This window comes from Malus sylvestris, chromosome 10 (assembly GCF_916048215.2).
Source record: "Malus sylvestris chromosome 10, drMalSylv7.2, whole genome shotgun sequence".
NCBI classification, from domain to species: domain Eukaryota; kingdom Viridiplantae; phylum Streptophyta; class Magnoliopsida; order Rosales; family Rosaceae; genus Malus; species Malus sylvestris.
Window position 1 is genome coordinate 27,393,190 of NC_062269.1, and position 23,032 is coordinate 27,416,221.

The 23,032-nt window shown below is 38.4% G+C and overlaps 1 protein-coding gene across 2 annotated transcripts; it reads right to left on the reverse strand.

Moving 5' to 3' along the window:
- Positions 1-7,529: 7,529 nt before the first annotated feature.
- LOC126587636 (uncharacterized) lies at positions 7,530-11,593 on the reverse strand. 2 transcript variants are annotated; one of them, XM_050252717.1, is made up of 6 exons: positions 11,115-11,593; positions 9,960-10,033; positions 9,592-9,854; positions 8,767-8,841; positions 8,605-8,667; positions 7,530-7,835 (listed from the first exon to the last, which is right to left on the reverse strand). In XM_050252717.1, exons 1-6 carry the CDS (start codon positions 11,219-11,221, stop codon positions 7,791-7,793), a joined length of 627 nt encoding a protein of 208 aa, XP_050108674.1. In that variant the 5' UTR covers positions 11,222-11,593; the 3' UTR covers positions 7,530-7,790. The 2 variants fall into 2 exon arrangements, with proteins under 2 accessions (XP_050108674.1, XP_050108675.1); XM_050252718.1 differs by having other exon boundaries at positions 9,960-10,018; positions 11,115-11,591.
- Positions 11,594-23,032: the final 11,439 nt, after the last annotated feature.

The window sequence follows — 23,032 nt, forward strand, 5'->3', positions numbered from 1 at the left end:
AGTTGAATCATTGGCGGCTGAAGTGATGAGTCTCAAACAGGAGATTAGAGGGCTCAAGCATGAGAATAAACAGTTGCACCGGCTCGCACATGACTATGCTACAAACATGAAGAGGAAGCTTGACCAGATGAAGGAATCTGATGGTCAGGTTTTACTTGATCATCAGAGATTTGTGGGTTTATTCCAAAGGCATTTATTGCCTTCGTCTTCTGGGGCTGTATCGCGTAATGAAGCTCCAAATGATCAACCTCTGATGCCTCATCCTTCTAGGGTTCTGTCCAGTACTGAGGCTCCGAATGATCCCCCTCCGGTGCCTTCTCTTTCTGGGGCTCTACCGACTGCTGAGACTTCTTCTAAGCAACCTTTGTGAAGGCTCCCTCTTGTTTGTTTATTTTGACTTATGTATATGTACATATTTGTAGCTTATCGGGGATATCAATAAATAAGCTTTCCTTCATTTCAACGTATTGTGTTAAATACACCAAAACCTTCTTCGCTAAGTTCTTTGAATTTTCTTTTGTTGAAGCTTTGTGAGTGGAGCATGTAAGTTGAGGTAGTGTTCCCTTAATTTCCTGAGTGAGGAAAACTTCTCGGTTAGAGACTTGGAAAATCCAAGTCACTGAGTGGGATCGGCTATATGAATCTTAAAACGCCATTGTGCTCGGTCTTGTGTCATGTCCTTCGTTAGATCCAAGTACTCTAAGTCTTTTCTTAGAGTCTCTTCCAAAGTTTTCCTAGGTCTTCCTCTACCCCTTCGGCCCTGAACCTCTGTCCCATAGTCGCATCTTCTAATCGGAGCGTCAGTAGGCCTTCTTTGCACATGTCCAAACCACCGTAACCGATTTTCTCTCATCTTTCCTTCAATTTCGGCTACTCCTACTTTACCCCGGATATCCTCATTCCTAATCTTATCCTTTCTCGTGTGCCCACACATCCAACGAAGCATCCTCATCTCCGCTACACCCATTTTGTGTACGTGTTGATGCTTCACCGCCCAACATTCTGTGCCATACAGCATCGCCGGCCTTATTGCCGTCCTATAAAATTTTCCCTTGAGCTTCAGTGGCATACGACGGTCACACAACACGCCGGATGCACTCTTCCACTTCATCCATCCAGCTTGTATTCTATGGTTGAGATCTCCATCTAATTCTCCGTTCTTTTGCAAGATAGATCCTAGGTAACGAAAACGGTCGCTCTTTGGTATTTCTTGATCTCCGATCCTCACCCCTAACTTGTTTTGGCCTCCATTTGCACTGAACTTGCACTCCATATATTCTGTCTTTGATCGGCTAAGGCCAAGACCTTTAGATTCCAACTCTTCTCTCCAAAGGTTAAGCTTTGCATTTACCCCTTCCTGAGTTTCATCTATCAACACTATATCGTCTGCGAAAAGCATACACCAAGGAATATCATCTTGAATATATCCTGTTAACTCATCCATTACCAACGCAAAAAGGTAAGGACTTAAGGATGAGCCTTGATGTAATCCTACAGTTATGGGAAAGCTTTCAGTTTGTCCTTCATGAGTTCTTACGGCAGTCTTTGCTCCTTCATACATATCCTTTATAGCTTGGATATATGCTACTCGTACTCCTTTCTTCTCTAAAATCCTCCAAAGAATGTCTCTTGGGACCCTATCATACGCTTTCTCCAAATCTATAAAGACCATGTGTAAATCCTTTTTCCCATCTCTATATCTTTCCATCAATCTTCGTAAGAGATAGATTGCCTCCATGGTTGAGCGCCCTGGCATGAACCCGAATTGGTTGTCCGAAACCCGTGTCTCTTGCCTCAATCTATGCTCAATGACTCTCTCCCAGAGCTTCATTGTATGACTCATTAGCTTAATACCCCTATAGTTCATGCAATTTTGTACGTCGCCCTTATTCTTGTAGATAGGCACCAAAGTGCTCGTTCGCCACTCATTTGGCATCTTCTTCGTTTTCAAAATCCTATTGAAAAGGTCAGTGAGCCATGTTATACCTGTCTCTCCCAAAACTTTCCACACTTCGATTGGTATATCGTCTGGGCCTATTGCTTTTCTATGCTTCATCTTCTTCAAAGCTACAACCACTTCTTCCTTCCGAATTCGACGATAAAAAGAGTAGTTTCTACACTCTTCTGAGTTACTCAATTCCCCTAAAGAAGCACTCATTTCATGTCCTTCATTGAAAAGATTATGAAAATAACCTCTCCATCTGTCTTTAACCGCGTTCTCTGTAGCAAGAACCTTTCCATCCTCATCCTTGATGCACCTCACTTGGTTTAGGTCCCTTGTCTTCTTTTCCCTTGCTCTAGCTAGTTTATAGATATCCAACTCTCCTTCTTTGGTATCTAGTCGTTTATACATATTGTCGTAAGCCGCTAACTTAGCTTCTCTCACAGCTTTCTTCGCCTCTTGCTTCGCTTTTCTATACCTTTCACCATTTTCATCAGTCCTATCCTTGTATAAGGCTTTACAACATTCCTTCTTAGCCTTCACCTTTGTTTGTACCTCCTCATTCCACCACCAAGATTCCTTTTGGTGTGGGGCAAAACCCTTGGACTCTCCTAATACCTCTTTTGCTACTTTTCGGATACAACTAGCCATGGAATCCCACATTTGGCTAGCTTCCCCATCTCTATCCCACACACACTGGGTGATTACTTTCTCTTTGAAAATGGCTTGTTTTTCTTCTTTTAGATTCCACCATCTAGTCCTTGGGCACTTCCAAGTCTTGTTCTTTTGTCTCACTCTTTTGATATGTACATCCATCACCAACAAGCGATGTTGATTAGCCATGCTCTCTCCTGGTATAACTTTGCAATCCTTACAAGTTATACGATCCTCTTTCCTCATTAGAAGAAAATCTATTTGTGTTTTTGACGACCCACTCTTGTAGGTGATCACATGTTCTTCTCTCTTCTGAAAGAAGGTGTTGGCTAAGAAGAGATCATATGCCATTGCAAAATCCAAGATAGCTTCCCCATCCTCGTTTCTCTCCCCAAAACCATGGCCACCATGAAAACCTCCATAGTTGCCTGTCTCCCTGCCCACGTGTCCATTTAAATCTCCTCCTATAAATAACTTCTCCGTCTGAGCAATTCCTTGCACCAAGTCTCCGAGGTCTTCCCAAAATTTCTCCTTCGAACTCGTATCCAACCCTACTTGAGGTGCGTACGCACTAATCACATTGATAAGTTCTTGTCCTATTACAATCTTGATTGCCATGATTCTATCTCCTACCCTCTTGACATCTACAACATCTTGTGTCAAGGTCTTGTCCACGATGATGCCAACACCGTTTCTCGTTCTATTTGTGCCCGAATACCAAAGTTTAAACCCTGAGTTTTCTAGATCCTTTGCCTTACTACCAACCCACTTAGTTTCTTGTAGGCACATAATATTTATCCTTCTCCTCACCATAACTTCCACTACTTCCATAGATTTTCCCGTTAAGGTTCCTATATTCCACGTTCCTAAACGCATTTTGCTCTCTTGAACTCTACCCTTCTGTCCTAGCTTCTTCACCCTCCCCCGTCTAATAGGATCAAAGTACTTCTTTTGTGTGTCCCGTGTAAAGTTGATAGGAGCATATGCTCCCAAACAACTTTGAGTGGAGTCGTTCGAAAAGAAGTTACTATGGCCCCCTTGCTCATTTAACACTGCATCCGGGTGCCGATGGAGATACAGCGACCCTTGCTCACTTATCACTGTGCTCGGGCCACACAGCGCGCCACTTACGGGTGACGCCCTAGTTTTAGCGCAATTTTGTTCTGAATTCATTTTCATAAGGATTCGACGTGATCATGGAGTGTCGGCTGTCGACTACCTGACGCCCTCCCCCTCCTCCTTTATCCAGGCTTGGGACCGGCAATGTAAGTACATAGGCGGAGTTTCCAAACTTTCTATAATTAGAAAAAAAAAAAAAAAAGGCACACTTGTGAGGAGTGTAGAATGAGATTTTTTGAGTGCCAATAACAATTCCCTATATTTGGAAAGTCTAAATTGGCATTGAACTTCAAAAACATATCAAAACTGCCATTACCAATATTGTCTAGGGTTCTACGTTGTCAAATGAGAAAACCCAACGGATTTTTCTGTTCTGATTAGTTTGGAGCCTGGAGCAGTCATTGTGGTCATCTCTTCTTCTCCATCTCCCCCAAATATCTCTACAACTTCATCACTTAGAATTTTAGAAAAAAAAAAGGCACACTTGTGAGGAGTGTAGAATGAGATTTTTTGAGTGCCAATAACAATTCCCTATATTTGGAAAGTCTAAATTGGCATTGAACTTCAAAAACATATCAAAACTGCCATTACCAATATTGTCTAGGGTTCTACGTTGTCAAATGAGAAAACCCAACGGATTTTTCTGTTCTGATTAGTTTGGAGCCTGGAGCAGTCATTGTGGTCATCTCTTCTTCTCCATCTCCCCCAAATATCTCTACAACTTCATCACTTAGAATTTTTGTAGGGGTATGCCTCCTACATGTTATCTTAATTTTGTATGTTGTTTGGAGCTGCGTGTCCTGCTTCGTTTTTTTGCTGCTTTTTGTTTTAAATTTCTTAGCTTTAATTTGTGCCTTTTGAGGGTCATTTTCAGCATGTCTAACGAAAGAAAGAGTGCATATGTGATTACTCTGTTGCAGACATGGATGCATAATGGCATCTAAGTGATGATTCAAAGATTGTGATTGTTAGTTTTTTGCTATGACTTGTTTGCTGCCATTAGGCTTGACATTTTGAACCCAACCCGTTAACCCGATCCGACCAAACCCGTTAATATTTGTATTTGGGTGGATGCTTAACGAGTCGGGTCGCTAACGGGTGAACCCGTTAACAACCCGTTAAATAACGGGTCACTTTGGGTCAACCCGTTAGACCCGTTAGGACCCGTTAGTTGAGGATATTTTAGTAATTTTAGTAAAGTCTTAATAACAAAAAATAAACTTTATGCAAAAAAATAATAATAATAATTGTTAACGGGTGAAACGGGTGACCCGTTAGCTTAACGGGTTGGGTTCGGATGACCCGTTAACTTAACGGGTCGGGTTGAACCCGACCCAAACCCAATAAACCCGACCCGTTTACAGATCTAGCTGCCATGATGACATATTTGGGAGATTGTGAAGGTTTTGTAAATCTAATGACTGATTAGGTGATACTATTATGGTTAGGGATGACTACTTTTTGTTGATATTATGATGTTTAGGCAGGTTATGAATATTTAAATAATATTACGATGTTTCGGCACATTATAAATATTTTGTTGATAATATGATGTTTAGTCAGGGTATGACTATTTTGTTGATAATATGATGCTTAGTTAGGGTATGACTATTTTGTTTAGATAGGTTATGATGGCTAGGCAGATGTACTTAGATGTAAAATATTGACTCTAATGAAGTTATTTGGAGTTTCCTACTCTTTACTTGTTCCTCATGTTTTTTGTTCATTTATTTACTTTTATACAAAATTTACATAGTGAAGATCTCTTTAGTTCATAGCGAATCAAGTTTTTCGGATTTGATGGTAAAAATAGTTCCTTCTAAATCATTCACATTATGTAACAAAATATATCCCGAAAAGTGTTAAATTGAAAATGTTCCTAGCAATTTATTTTCACCTCCTTCTAGCTCATTCACGTTATAAATAAGAAACAATAAATTGAGTGAGAAAATTTAAATATTGAAGTAAATACTTAAATTTATAAAGAATAAATAGAACCATTTTAGTTTGTCTATGAAATAAAAATGCAATTTGAGTTCTTTTTGGTATTATATATTATGAGTGAGGATCCCCACCTGATTCTCTTATCCTCACATGACATCCATTCATCGTATGTCGTGCGGTTAGAAATCATTGTAAATTTTTTTATTTAAAAAAAAATTTGAATATAAACGATACCTAACGAAAACTGGTCACACGATATACGATGAATGGAAGTGATTGGGGGATCCTCGGGATCCTCACAAACATGATCCGGCAAGGATCCTCTCTTATATATTATATCAACTATTATTAAAAAAAAAAGGCATATAAACTATAAAATATTTGATTTGGGACAAAGGAATTTTAGTAATCATACTGGTTTATATTCTAATTCTGTTGAATTAGTAAACAACTTTATGGAATCAATACTATTTTTATTTTAATTCCAAAACATTTAAGTAAACAGCTTTAATAGTAATCCGATTCTAACTCTTTCTCATTCTAATTTATCCTTAATCAAATTCTCCTTGAGCCATTAGATTTTCTCTTCCAACTCACATAGATTGTTAGGACCAATAGTCTATTGGGCCATGGTCCTTATACATTCAGCCCACTTGGCCCCTTCTACTTTCTGAATTCTAGGTCTTTCGAAGGATAAAGCCGTTAGGGCGTAGTAGGTTTCGATTCCCTCCCAGGGATATTTTCCTTTTTATCTCTGTTTCTGCATTTCCTATCTTTCACGCATTCGCTGCGTTAATATCCGCCAAAATCTTCCTTGTAGTTTATTTCAGATTTTAAGAAGGAGCAAATTAAACAATTGTTAGCTATGGAGGGCACAAACAATGGAGAATGTGAAACTAGTTGACAAAGTTGTATTTGTACCAGACAAACTAACCTTACCCTAGTTGTGTACATAGAATCACTATCTTTCTTTGATCCTCCAAGAAACGGGATGAGCTTTTCAACATTGCGAATAAAACTAGTTTAATGAGGATATCGGATCCTCCTCTGCGTTTGATGTTGGGTTATTCTAAAAATCTCCGCCTAGTGGTGCCTAGGTCCTAGGCGGTTGGTCATTACCTTGATTAATTTCTAAGAATTTGAAAATTAAGGATCGCAACTCTCACTTAGATATAAAATAGATGACTTTCATTTTGCATTTTATTTTTTCAATAAATTGTAAGAGACTTGTTGAATACTTAAATGAACACACATTATATCTTTGTTCCCCATGTTTTCATCATGTTCTAATACTTTATAATATATATGTCATTCTATTTTGCAGATTATGTATCCCAATAAAATTATGTATTTTTAAGTGTAAGTAGACATTTATTTATATGACATATAATAAATTTACTCAAATCCGCATTCTCCATCTAGGCCCCCGCCTAACCATCCGACTAGCAGCTAGCGTCTTTTAAAATCTAGGTTAAAAGTGTCCAAGAAATGCATATCCTTCTTTTCTCTGAGGGCCGAGAAATGCGTACTGTTAGTGTTACACTCCCTTTCCAGATTCATTAAGATCTATTATGCTCTTCTGCGCATCATAAGTTCATAACACAAAAAGCGCACAGGTTGAGACATACACACATCTCATCTGGTTAAATCTAAACCGCTCACACGTGAAAAACAGTGCGTGAAAGAAAATTTCCGCTATTTAGCCTATCTAATGGAGTGGTCAAAATATGACTTACTTCGAAATTGCCATAGCAACCGCACTAAAATTACTACACAATTATTCACCTAAGAACATAAAACATCAGAATACAAGCTGTGAAATTCTGTAGTAAAGGTTTTCGTAGCAGGAACATATCATCTTCAAGTTAGATTTTGGGAGAAAAGACGGTAAATCCTTAAAATTTAAATTTCAGCTGTTCCAAGCTCACAAATTCAAAAGGTTTATATCAATAACGAGCACGTTGAAAGCCACTTACAGTTACAGCGATGCGCACTAGAAAGAAAGGGAAAAAAAATGTAAGAGGGGTAAAATCAAGTTACATGCAGGTAGGTTGATACCAATCATAATAAAACCTGCTACATCATACTAACATGATGAAATAAGGCAATGAAATGGCTCCACCCTCAAACGTCATACTCTTGATTCCAATGCCAAAAGTATCTTCTTCCTTGGGCCCTGAAACCCCCAGATGGAAAAGGTTAGCTCAAAGCTGGGAAGCCGAAACTCATCTCATTAAACGTTAAACTCAAATTGCTTGTACATTGTCACGATTGCATTATGCATCACCAGAAATAAAAGGAGACTTAAAAATAGTTGAACTGTTTGAATTTTATAAAAGCTGTCTGTTCACTGAGACATAAACTATGATGAGACTAATGTTCCTTTGATCTAGCGTTATAAAAGCTGTATTTAAGTAAAGCGAATAGTTGCACTGTTTGAAACAACTGTAAGGTAACATGATTAGTTTCAGGTCAAACGAACAAACAACGTCCTCAACGTAATCGATGTAAGCCCTAATTGGTGTTTGAAATTCCATTTTTGATTTTAACCTCCAAGACATCCAACTGATGTTAGGAAAGCAACTACTGTTCAACCCTGCAACGCTATTAGATTTTCACTAGACTATTGTAAGGATGGTATGCTTTATAATAAATGAATTGTATTCAAAATATCTTCAAAAATCTTATATACCACTCTTGCATGTTGAAACAGAGGCTGTACAAAGTTTTCTGACACCCACCCAAAACCAACATTTAAACTAGTAAACTATCATACTTCAAATCACAAGAGCATACCATAGTTTCAGTAACAATTTACTCAAAGTAAAATAAATATGGATTTCTTAGTTTCTGAAAACAACTAATAAGCATAATATATTGGCTAACGGATCTGATATTGTAATTCATGTTTCAAGAATTCTATCTGGGAATAAGGTTTAGTTTACCATTGGTATTCCTAGAGCCTTGAGGTCCTCATCAGTCATGTGCACAAGAGCTGTCATATCAACCTGTATAAACACATGGAATTGAGCACTCCAAGGTAATGAATACTTTGTCAAAGGCAGGTGGTGGAAAAATAAATAATAGAAGCACGTAATCTTGCTTACTTCCTCTGCCTGAAATGTGATGGAGTATTTTTCAAGATCCAAGGATGTCAAAAATTCATCCACTGATGGACCAGCCTGCACCAAAAGAGGCACGAGTCATGACATTAAGAGGCAACTGTCGTAATGAATGTGTGTTTGTGTGTCACAGGATGGGATATCGGAACATTGACACCCAATACCTCAGTCAAGAAACAAAATGATTTCCTTTTATGCCTACTTAAAGATATTGCAATGTAACAATACCCGTATACCACCAATTATGACCCACTTTATGAAATGACTTTCTTCCTCTCATGCCGAGTATTGGAAAGAAATCTCATTCTTAATTATTTATTTATTAAGGAGCCTGTTAGAAGGTCCAACCCTTCAGGCCACCCTTTCGGGATTAAAATAAAGTATTAAAACCGATTATTCATTCTACATTAAGACAATTTTTAAAACCAAGTTCTGATAAAAGCTCATAATTCTATGTTATAAAATCAACCCAATAACTGCTATATCCACACTATTCCCCAACCCATCCCATTGTGGCCCCTTAAACAAATAGAAATAAAAAAAAAGATATGGAACAGAAAGCAGGGTCAATACACATCTCAAATCAACATATTATATACCGTAAGCGAACTTCCCTCTTGGTGAAACACTTTAAACATCTAAATTTTTTCTACTTGAGCAACGTTTTAAAGATAAACCTAACTATATTTAAAGGTTATTGATGTAGAGAGCAATATCAAACATGTAGAGAGCAATATCAAACATAGCCAGTGTAAGTATGTGTGTGATTAGTTGCTGGTATGAAATTTAAAGAAATAAAACACTTCATGCCTTCTGTGAAGCCTTCTTTCTAGAAGCTGGGTTGGCAACTTTTTTACTCTCTGCTGCAGGGGTGCCAACAGCAATACTTCTCCTGGCTGGTTTGGCAGCCTCCAATTTCGGTTTTGGTGGATCAGTGTTCATTGGTTGTGGATTCATAGTACCAGATAGCCTTTCGCGTAGGTCCCTTACACCTGAAATGGATTGAGTTCCACTATTTTTGAAAACTTTCCTTTGAAGCTTCAATCGAAGGTCTCGAGCATCAACTTTCCGACCTTCACAAGATATTAACACATAGTCAGCAACCAAAGAAAGATGACTCAATGGCATAAAGCAATAGCTGCAGATTTCATTGCAGGTGAAAGTGTCATAGTCCATACTTGAAACTTGAGGATCATCCTCGTATAGATCATGCTCCCACTTGTCATCTTGTCTCTGCCTGCGAAAGGATATGCTATCAACTCAATTATGAAGCTTTCTGCACTGAATGCCCTTAGTCCAATCAAACACTAACAGTTCACACAATGTAACTATTCAACAGACAGCACCCTCTGAAGTTCTGGACAAGATGTATATGCACCATATGGGTTAAAGCATCTGGTGAAGGCCAAATTGCAACATCAAATGTAGTATCTTTGTAACCCACAATGATTTAATCAAGACTGAAACACAACAAGAGCTCTCACTGAAATCTTCAAAATTCATCAACGAGAACCTGACTTATCACGCATTGTATCGGTTCATTTCAACAAATACAAAATCAACTGTGCTAACAATGTTGCCACACAATTCCGTCTTATCAAAGATCTAATTCATACGTAAGTAAGAGTTCACAACTTTCACTACTAGAAACACAAAAAAAATAACTTTTTGTACTAAAAGATGTGGAGTCAAGTGGTAGAAATAGGAAAAATGGTAAAACAAGGAGTCAAATGGTATCCAAATTTGATTCCATATACTACTTTGTAAGGAGTCCTCATTTCTATGAAAAGGAGATCAATGGAGATGAACACCAATTCAGTTGTTTAGTTTTTTTTATTGGTATTGATAGCAGTGCTGCTTGTAAAAAAATGGCGTTGACAACAATGCTGTAAGCCTGTAATCCAGCATTTTGAAAATATAAAACTGGTGTGGACTGTTACTTGCATTATCGTATCGGATTTGAACTAAAGTATTGGTAATCAATATCCAAACTTTTCTGTTTATATGGATGCTATCAGCATTATTATCTATTAAAGTTGCCAACACAACACCGAGAACAAATTCATGAAATTTTCCACCCAGTTTGACTATCCATACAACTCCAACTCCAAAAATTCACATTTCTATCAATCGAGCGCATCACAAAAACCATTCTACAACATACAAAGCAAAAGAGCAACAAAAATCACACTCACAAACAGAATTCAAACCCAAAACAAGCGTATAATAAACCCGGTACAAACTAAAGCAAAATCCACAAACAACCACATGAAATCAGTGGCATCAATTTATTCTTCAAAAAACAAGAAAAGGGTAAGGAAGAGAAAGCGAACCTCTTTCCGGCTATTTGTCTACGGCGACCAGAGTCATCCCTGAAGCTGCCAATGAGGCGGTCCTTTGCGGACAACTTGTTATCAGATCCCTCTCGATCAGCATACATCTTCCTTATTGCTAATTACTAGAAACCCTAAATCCCAACTCCTAACTCTCACTTGAACCCTAACGGGTAAGAAAAAAATGGGGAGCAACCTACCACTCCGGAATTTGAAATTCTAGAGAGACATGGAGAAGGAGGGAAGGGGGAGAAATTTGGAAAACCTTGACCTTCGTTTTATCAACGAGACAAGAAGCAATTTGATTTTGGAAGGAATTGAATTACAGAGAGAGAGAGAGAGAGAGAGATTTGATTGGAGACGGAGCAACCCGCTTCAGCTGCAATATGGGGAATTTGTACGCCGTCACTTGATTTTTCGGGTTTCGGGTCTCGGAATCTTCGATTTTTCGAAGGGGTTTTCGGTTCGGCGCACGATTGGTGAATTAGTGCTGTTAAACGCACCGTGTTGACGAAATACCGCGCCTTACAATAAAATTAAATTTCCCTTTAAATTAATTTTGGAAAGTTATGTCATCAAAATACAGCTTTGAAAAAAAAAAGTTGCTTTTTTGGAGTATGTATACTCTACTTCGGTTTTTTTTTTAATTTTTTATGCTTTCTACTATCGTTGACAATAGTTTTCTAAAAATAGTTTTTTTGTTTTACCAAACATATTTGGTGTTTTAGATTTTTTAATGATTTCTAGGTTAACCTCGGCCATCATTCTGAGATGCTGCTTTCTTCATATTTTACACTAAATTTATTTTTTATTTTTTATAAATCAACGATATTATCTACACTAAGGGGTAGGGGTGGGTTCGGTTTAAATCGGTTCGGTTTTTTTCCAAAACCGAAACCAAACCGAAATTTCGGTTCGGTTCGGTTCGGTTCATTTTTTTTTCGGTTTTTTTCGGTTCGGTTTCGGTTTTTTGTTTTGTTTTTTTCAAAAAATGAAAAACATTGAAATTTTAAATTTTAACATATCCAACACAATCATAGCATAAGCATTCTAACTAGAATCAAAGACAATGAAAATAAACATTTAAAATTGAACTAAAATCATCAATCAAGTCTTCCAAAGTCCAAACTAACAATCTCACAACACAAAAATCGTACAAATGACTTAGAAAAGTTAAATTGTATGATGTTGTTCAAAGATCAAGGTTGTTTGCTTGTAATTGCATGTTGACAACTTGATTAGTAAAAATAATGCGTGGGTGGATTTATTTAGTGTGTGTTAGATTCTTTTCCATCACAAATTACCCAAGTAATCTACCCGAAATAAATGTTTATGGATTCTGTTACATGTTATATGAGAGTAGATTTGGAAAAGAAAGCTAGGAAAGAAGTAGGCAGTGCTATGGAGATGGATGTAGGTACTTCTGGAGGAGGTTTGGTTCCGGAACCTTATATGGGGGATAAATAATAGGTTAGGGTTTAGAGTTTTTATAGGCCTTTTTTAAATATTTTGAGCTTAAAGTTTGGCAACACATTGGGTTTAGCACATTTTAACTTACAAATTGGGTTTAGAAAATAATACCCAAAACAAATAATTAAATAAAAAAATTAATTTAATTAATTCGGTTCGGTTCGGTTTTTTCGGTTTCGGTTCGGTTTGGTTTTCGGTTTTTTTCGGTTTTCGGTTTTTTGAACCCACCCCTACTAAGGGGAGTGGGTGAGCTTAGCCTTATAATGGGCTAGCAATAATGTGGTTCAAATTCACCTTTAGAGAGAATCGAATCTAAGACCTCACTCTTACAAGTGAAAAAAAAATACTATTAAACTGTAGTACTAAATGGTTTACACTAAATTTATCTATCTATATTATTAAAGTAGAAAGCCTTATGGTAGGACATCCAAATAATGACAAAGTTTTCGCTTTGATTACAGACTATCATAAATACAAAAAGTGAGGACCAGGTGGTAAAAATGTTAGTCAAGGGATGGCATTAAATGATTTTTTTACCATCTTAACTTAAGTTTTTTTTTATTTTTTTATTTTTTATTTTTTAGATAAAAGATCACTTTCGTTTCTCTCTCTGTAAGAGACCTTCCCTATGTGTGAGGATTAATCTCATCGATCTGTGTGAGTGGTTCCCAATCGAGTCCAATTCCGGTGCCTCCGACTCTAACGACATCGATATTGTCTCTAACTTTACCACTTGCTCAATCCGTCAGGTGTGAGGTTTTACCACAAAAGGTTTCGGTATTAGTTAGAGTATGATAATCATATTTAAACCCATTGGGTTTCTTTGAATCCACCGATGTGGGATTTTAACACTCCCTTTCACGTGTAACCTCATTTAGTGGTTCACACGTGGAGATCCACACATCGGTAATTGAAACTCAAAGGTCAGCTCCCATTATGCCCACTTGTTTTCAATGGAACTCAACGGTCATTTCTATATTAAGAGTTTAGACTTGTTTCCTTATAGGTGACAAGCTTGTTGTGTTGAACGGGCCCACACCGTGGGCTCTGATAACATGTTAGATTTTTGGATTGTCGGGCCTGCCCCACTCTAATGACACTGATAGTATCCCCAACTTTACCACCTGCCCAATCCGTCAGGTGGTTTTACTACAAAAGGCCTCGATATTAGTTAGAGTAGGATACTCCTATTTAAACCCTTTGTGTTTCTTTGAACCCACCGATGTGGGACATTTAACATTCCCCCTCACATGTAACCCATTTAGTGGTTCACACGTGGAGATCCACATCAGTAATTGAAACTCAAAGGTTGACTCACGTTGGGCCCACTTGTTTTTAATGGAACTTAACGGTTGTCTCTATATTAAGAGTTCAAACTTATTTCCTTATAGGTGATAAGCTCATTGGCTTGCATACAAGCTCATTGGCTTATACGGGCCTGAACCGTGGGCTCTGATACCATGTTGAATTTTTGGATCGCTGGGCCCGCCCCACTCTAACGACACCGATATTGTCCCCAACTTTACCACCTATCAAATCTGTCAAGTGTAGGGTTTTACCACAAAATGCCTTTGTATTAATTAGAGTAGGATAATCCTATTTAAAACCATTGGCTTTCTTTGAACCCACCGATGTGGGACATTTAACAAATTATAATACTCCATTAGCCCTATTTCCTACAAAATCTAACCCTAAAAATAAAAAAGCATATATATACCTGTCGGTTTCTTCTCATCAACGAGCGCCTTCGCCAGGTCGAACTTCGATGCCCCGGCTTCCATCGTCAGATCGAGATTGTAGAGAGAGATCGCTCAGAAAGAGAGAGATTGCAGGAATTGCCAACTGTGAATCGGGCGTAGAGGGATTGTTGGGTTATGGTGAGAGGCACAAGAGCCTTTCATTTTAATTAGGATATTCGCAAAACCTGGCCCTCTATTTTTAGGATTTTTATTAGGAGTTAATTAGATTTAAACGTTCAAAATTTGAATTTTTTTATTAAACATTTATACCATTTAGAATTTTGATCAAGGTGCTTTGGTACATAAGGTCACATTAGTATTTTCTTATTTACCAAATTAAAAATAATAATTGAATTTTCAAAATTAAAATTTTCATATTCATTTCTAAATTTGTCCTGTTTTTTGGTTAAAATTTATCCTTTTAATTAGTTGAGATTGTTTTTTTATCTATAGTTGAGATTTTTTTTATTCGGCCAGTTTTTTTATTAATGTTTTTTAGGAGTTTTGACCTATTTTTTAGGAGATAACTTTGGTTTTTTCGCTCAATATATTTATCCAATTATCTCTTTTAGTTTTTGTTATCGTTCAAAACATTTTTTATCTTAAAAAAATTAATTTTTTTTATCTTCATGATATTTGAAATGATGGACGCTTAGTTTTATTTTTTGGTTTATTATTTTGTATATTATTTTAGATAATTATTTTGTATACATTTGAAGTTGTACATATTGGTGATTTGGTACGTTTATTGTTGGTTTTAATACATTGATTTTGTACGCATTACGAATTGGTACGTTTATTTTTTATTTTTGGTGTACATATCATTGATTGGTACGTTTAGTTTTAGTTTTTGGTATGTTTCTTTTTAATTTTTGGTGTATATATCAATGATTGGTACATTTAGTTTTAGTTTTTGGTAAGTTTGATTTTGTACATCTTTTAGTTTTTGGTAAGTTTGATTTTGTACATCTCGTTGATTGATAGGTTTTTTTTCTCCATTTTGATACGATTTCTTTTGTATATATTATTGATTGTCCCCCATTAGTATCATATGGGTACGATTGATTTTATATATATTGATTGGTACATGAACTTCTGATTTTTAACGTTGTTTATTAGTAAGTTTATTTTTGGTTTTAGTAGATTTGATTTCATACATATATTTGTTGTGGTCTATTTTTATCTGACAGAAAGACTAGGGTCGGCGGCAGAGAGAGAGGAGAGAGATGTGTGTTTGTAGAATTGTAGGGGAATGTATGTGTTGTTATCCCTCCTACATTGTGCCTTTATTTATAGTAGTAAAGGGGGAGAAGATATTCCTTCTCCTCCAAGTAATACAAGTTGTAATAGGAAAGGATAACTAGAATCAAATCTTATCTAGGATTTACACAATCATACTTAAACTAGGAATGTTTACAACACTCCTCCTTGAGTGTGTAAATACTCAAGGTAGATTCAGCATCATGCAGAAGTTGAGGAAGTCGACTCGTCGGCACTGATTCCAAGGAACAACGCTTATTCTCAATAAGGTAGGAACTTGCATAAGTAGTAAGTCTCACTAAAAAAACCCTAAGGCTATGGCAAAAACCCGAGTAGGGACAAAATCCATAGTCTAAGGAAAATGCGTGAGAAATGCAAAGTCAAAAGAAACGTCTACAGGACGTCATCAGGGATATGACCAGCCCAAGGTGGGTGCCTCGTTAAAACCTAGTTAGGTAGCAAAAACCCAGTGGGAAAAATGCTCCTAATCGTAGGGAAAAAGAGTACATTAAGATCAAGCAAGTATCCAGAAGATACTCCCCTTGAGTTTGACATAATTCCAAAGAGAAATAGCAAAGTTACAACTCAGAAAGTTTACGCATACCAATTCCATGAACAAGCCTCTGAAACGTCGCCTTCGGTAGTGATTTGGTGAAGAGGTCGGCCAGATTGTCTTGTGATCGGATTTGCGTGACTTCAATCTTCTGATGCTCTTGTTGTTGATGTGTAAAGAAGAACTTCGGCGCAATATGCTTGGTGTTGTCTCCTTTGATGTAACCCTTCTTAAGCTGTTCGATGCAAGCTGCGTTGTCTTCAAAAATCGTCGTCGGGGCATTAACGGCGGGATGAAGATCACAGGAGCTTCGAATATGGCCCACTACTGCTCTCAACCAAAAGCATTCCCGAGTTGCTTCATGTAAGGCGAGAATTTCAGCATGGTTAGACGAAGTGGCAACTAAGGTCTGTTTAGTTGACCTCCAAGATATTGCGGTGCCTCCAACGGTAAAGACATAACCCGTTTGAGAACGCGTCTTGTGCGGATCAGATAAGTATCCAGCGTCGGCATAACCAACCAGGCGAGAATCAACCCGATGAGCATAGGGTGCGGCATCACTCGAGGATTCGTAGGGATAGAATAAGCCCAAATCCGTAGTACCCTTAAGGTAACGGAAGATGTCTTTCACGCCAGTCCAATGTTTGCATGTTGGTGCATTGCTGTATCTTGCCAAAAGATTAACAGCGAAGGAGATGTCGGGTCTAGTGCATTGAGCTAAGTACAATAAAGCGCCTATCGCACTTAGATAAGGAACTTCAGGCTCCAAAATCTCTTCATCATCCTCCTTCGGACGGAAGGGATCTCGCTTTGCATCTAGCGTACGAACGACCATAGGAGTACTCGAAGACTTCGCTTTATCCTCATTAAAACGGCGCAACATCTTCTGGGTGTAGTTCGATTGATGTACTAAGATTCCATCCGAACAATGCTCTATCTCGAGACCGAGACAGTATCGAGTCTTACCTAGATCTTTCATCTCAAATTCCGACTTCAGGTGCGAAGCAGTTCTCGCGAGCTCTTCAGGAGTTCCGATGAGATTCATGTCATCGACATATACTGCAACAATCGCAAATCCGGAATATGACTTCTTAATGAACACACAAGGGCATAGTTCGTTATTCACATATCCCTGACTAGTCAAATACTCACTTAAACGGTTATACCACATTCTTCCGGATTGTTTCAAACCGTATAGTGAATGCCTCAGCCGAATTGAGAGCGTGTTCCGGGGTTTGGAAATATTTGAACCAGTCAATGTAAGTCCTTCGGGAACTTTCATATAAATTTCCGTATCAAGATCCCCATAGAGATACGCGGTTACTACGTCCATCAGCTGCATATCCAGTTTTTTCGGAAACTACCAAACTGATAAGGTATCGAAAAGTAATCACATCCATAACGGGTGAGTAAGTTTCGTCATAGTCAATCCCGGGGCGTTGTGAGAAACCTTGTGCTACAAGACGAGCTTTGTAACGCACAATTTCGTTCTTCTCATTACGCTTCCGAACAAAAACCCACTTGTAGCCAACGGGCTTCACATGTGGAGGGGTAGGGACTACAGGTCCAAACACCTTACGTTTCGCAAGTGAATCAAGTTCGACTTGGATTGCTTGTTTCTAGTTTGACCAATCAGCTCTACGTCGACATTCATCAATGGAACGCGGTTCAATGTCATCGCTCAACATGATCTCAGTAGCTACTGCAAATGCTAATGCATCGTCGACAATCATCTCATTTCTACGCCACACATCATCTAAGCTAGCATAATAGACCGAAATCTCACGATTCTCGGGAGGAGGATTCGTCTCTTCAAGGACGCTTCCATAATCTAGAATTTCCTCATGAGTTGGGTAAAATGAGTAAGCGATAGTCGGATTCACGGTAGGCTCTTCAGGACCTTGTGCCGTGGTTTTCCTCTTCCGGGGGTGTGAATCCTTTGAACCAAGGGGTCTGCCACGCTTTTGTGTAGGGGCAGATGATTGGCTAGCCGCTAATGTACGTGGATCACCAGAATTGGCGTCCTGGGCTTCCAGGAGGGTAGTCCGTCGTACATTTGGTACATCTATCTTTGCAGGCGTATTCGCAGCTGGAATATGTGATCTTGTCACGCGCGCTAGATCGGTGAAAGCATCTGGCATGCTCTGAGCTATGCTCTGGAGATCTAATATGCGCTGCACTTCAGCTTCAGACTGAGCGGTGCGGGGATCTAAATGAGACAAAGTGGGAGTCGTCCACGATAATTCGCGTCGTTCATTAGGAACGTTGACGTTCTTATCTCCCCCTAACGACGGGAAGACTGTCTCATAGAAGTGACAATCTGCGAAACGAGCGGTAAACAGATCGCCTGTCAAAGGTTCTAAGTAACGAATAATCGAAGGAGAATCATATCCGACATAGATTCCCATCCTTCGCTGAGGCCCCATTTTTGTACGTAAGGGCGGCGAGATCGGCACATAGACCGCACAACAAAAAACGCGCAGATGCGATATGTCGGGTTCGCATCCGGTGACCAACTGAAGGGCACTAAATGGTTGTGTTGCAACAGGCCTCAGGCGGACCAACTTTGCTGTGTGCAATATTGCATGGCCCCAAGCAGCGATCGGGAGCTTGGTACGTATGACCAACGATCGAGCAATCATTTGTAAACGCTTAATGAAAGCCTCTGCCAGGCCGTTCTGGGTGTGAACATGGGGTGCAGGATGTTCAACTTCAACCCCAACCGACATGCAATAGTCATCAAAAGTTTTAGATGTGAATTCTCCAGCATTATCCAATCGAATAGATTTGATCGGATAATCAGGGTGGTAAGCCCTGAGCTTGATAACCTGAGCCAACAGTTTGGAGAATGCAGCGTTCCTTGTGGACAACAAGCACACGTGTGACCAACGTGTAGAAGCGTCAACCAAAACCATAAAATATCTAAATGGTCCGCAGGGAGGTTGAATCGGTCCACAAATGTCCCCCTGAATCCGTTGTAGAAAAATGGGAGGATTCGAACGAATCTTGTCATAAGAAGGCTTAGTAATAAGCTTTCCCATAGAACATGTTTGACATGCAATTTCATGGATCGAACCTAAGCTTCGGGTTAGTGGATGCCCGTGTGAAGTTTTGAGGATACGGCGCATCGCTATTCGTCCAGGATGTCCCAAACGATCATGCCAAAGTGTAATTTCGTGCGCGGTCCCTGTGGTAGGGCCGGCCACATAGTGGCATTCTATGGGGCGTATGGTCGTAGTATACAGACCACTCGGGTTACGCTCCATCTTCTCTAGAATACGCTTCTGGCCATATTCGTAGGAAGTTACGCACAGAAATTCAACTTCGTTTTCTACGTGGGTTTCAGCGTGGTAATTGTTATCTCTAATGTCCTTGAAACTTAGTAACGTTCTTCTGGAACGTGGAGAATAGAGTGCCTCAGCAATGGTCAAGATTGTACCATTGGACAACATTATACGTGCCTTATCGTATCATTCGATCAGGTTGGATGGGCCTGAGAGGGTTGTCAGAGGTGCATTCTTAGGTACGAAGTTAGTGAAATAGATGCGTTCACGCAAAACAGTATGCGTGGTTGCACTATCTGCCAGACAACTAACTTTCCCACTAGTCATACCTAGAATGAAAAATTAATTTGAATCGGTCACATGCATAAAAGTTTATAAAAACAAGTATCAATTCAAAATAATTTCATTTATTCAAGGATTAAAAACTTAATATCCAAAATAAATCGCCAACTAATAATCCAAAACATAAAGGAAAATTGTTCAAAATCAACCAAAAAACAAGGTGGGGTTCGGCCACTAGGTGGAATTTGGCCCCAATTGTATTATTTCAACTGAAAAATAAGTCTATGTCTAAGATTCTAATCTTCCATAGGAGTGGTATCCTCCTGAAAGTCAGAAACCTCCATCTTTGTAGTCTCCGGTTCGTCCACTTGCAGGAAGTTTGATTCAAACTTCGTACGACGAGAATGATATGCATCCACAACCTTCTTGGGAGCACGGAAAATACGGGACCAATGGTCCTTGGAACCACAACGATAGCACATATCGTCATTCATTGTGGCAGGTGCTTTGCCCTTATTCTTGAAGTTCGGGGCCTTGGGAGCGAGGTTTGGGCGCTTCTGGGCTTTGTTTCCTCCCTTGGATGGGCCTTGGCTCTGTTGACCTTGGTGGGATGGCTTCTGGCCGCCCTTACCACGCCTCTTTTGGCGTTTTGGGTGCTGATTAGTGCTATAATGTGCTTCAGGCACATCAGTAACCCTAGTAGGTCGAGCTTGATGATTCTTCATCAATAGCTGGTTCTGCTTTTCAGCAAGAAGTAAAACAGAGATCAAATCCGAGAACTTAGTGAACTTCTGAGCTCTATATTGTTGCTGCAGGACAATATTAGAAGCAGAGAAGGTCGAGTAGGTCTTCTCCAGGAAATCCTCTTCAGTCAAAGTTTCATTGCAAAACTTGAGAAGTGATCGGATTCGACAAACTTCAGAATTATATTCATTCACAGACTTAAAGTCTTGGAAGCGTAAGTGCTGCCAGTCGTGTCTTGCTTCAGGCAAGAATATGTCCTTTTGGTGATCGAAACGATCAGCCAAAGCGACCCATAATGCACGTGGATCCTCCTCAGCAAGGTACTCAGTTTGCAGAGCGTCATGGATATGTCTTCGGATGAAGATCATAGCAGTGGCCTTTTCAGCTTCGCCAACAGGTTTATCTGTTGCTTCTTTAATAGCAGGACGCAAGTTCTTTGCAGTGAGGTGGAGCTTCACATCTTGAACCCACTTGAGGTAGTTCCTTCCAGAAACCTCCAAAGCGGTGAAGTCGAGTTTGTTCAAATTCGACATGTTCCTATCACAAAATGGATGAACAAGATGTGGTTAGTGTAATGGAGAAAAATCAATCCATTCACATAGGAGTAGAACATACAGGTTCTAATAGACATGTATTGGTTTAATTTTGCATGAAAAACTTCGGGTTTTCATGGGTGATATATTTAAGTGAAAACTTCGGGTTTTCAAACAAGGCATGTTTAGAAGAAACTTCGGGTTTCAAAGTAATTATGAACTTCAGGTTCATATATTCCTGCAGGCAAACACAAATATATATGCAAACAAATATGCAAAGAATATATGCAGAAATATTGTATAATGATAAGTGAATTAATTTTTTTTTTTTTTTTTTTTGTATTCAATTATATTATATGCATGTATAATTTTAATGAATCACATATTTACGTTGATGCATATGCAAATAATAGTTTCAATGCATGTACATATGTAAGATTCAATTCATGACAAATATCAAATTCACATAATTGTAGCAATTTTGATTATGAAGCATACACAATTTATGTAGAATCTAAAATACGTTAAACGTAAAGTTGGGTCATGCATCATGGTGAATGTTCATGCTATCAGGGCTTGCAAAATATCGAGTTAAAAACCGTTGTTTGGAAAGAACCTGATTGCGTGATGATATGGATGAACTGGTTTGATGCAGAAAAAATCTCCAACGTCAGATTCCTAAGCGCAGCGGTAGGAGCGTGCTGATAACGTGTTGTGGTCTATTTTTATCTGACAGAAAGACTAGGGCCGGCGGGAGAGAGAGAGAGGAGAGAGATGTGTGTTTGTAGAATTGTAGGGGAATGTATGTGTTGTTATCCCTCCTACATTGTGCCTTTATTTATAGTAGTAAAGGGGGAGAAGATATTCCTTCTCCTCCAAGTAATACAAGTTGTAATAGGAAAGGATAACTAGAATCAAATCTTATCTAGGATTTACACAATCATACTTAAACTAGGAATGTTTACAACAATATTTTTTTTATTGGTATGCTTATATTGTTCTAGATGTTATTTTCTTATAGGGGGTGGATCCGTGGTACCACAAAAAAAAAAAAAAATACAAGTTTTGACTTAAGTCGTAGACCATTAGATGTATTCATTTTTAATGGTTTAGATATAATCTAATTAATCCAATTAATTTTCTTTATTCAAATAATTATGAATTGGAAATAAAATTCTAAAAACCTAATTAAGATTTTATATTCTTTTTCCTATCTCATTAATTGTTCTTCATTCTCCTTTTTCCTTTGACTCTTTCTTCTCCCTCTTCATCGTTCATCCTATGTACAAATATTTCCCCTCTTTCTTCTCCATTCATCCTCCCATGGGAATGCTATCTTATTTTCTAATTTTTTGGTTTGGTTTTTAAATTTCTTCCATTCATCCTCCCATGGGCATGCTATCTTATTTTCTAAATTTTTGGTTTTGTTTTTAATTTTCTTTTTTATCTTGGTGATCGAATCTTTCTGGACCTGCTAAAAGTTTGTTTTCTTTATTCAGACCCGATTCCTTATATCCCTTGAAATGTTTTGAAAGCATAGTCCATATAAAATGTTGCACAACTTAGATAACTAGCAACAGATTAGTGCGTCTAGGAATCACCCATTTATTTATTTTTTCAAACGATAGATTTTGTTAGATTATATGTTAGATTAGCCACTGACAGGGTTTAAACCTACGTCGTCATGCAAATGCTCAACTCTTTTCCACATCTATGGTAAAGGCCACTTGCGAATCATCCATTTATTAAAGAAATAATTGAAATTGTTTCAGCTTGTAAGCCTCATGCATCCCATGATATTAATTATTTTGACTGCAGAACCCTAACTCAATGTGAAATATATAGCCATATTAACCCCTTGAGATTTAAAAAAAATTCTAGTTCCGAACATCCTGAACTCAAATGTAAATTCAAATAATATGATGCCAAGTTCTAGGTCCATTACCTAACCTTCGGAAAATAGACATTGTGAACGGAGTATTCATTCTTTTAAATTCAAATTATTCAATTATATATGTTTTGCTACAGAAGTCGGGTTCATGCCCTTATGGTT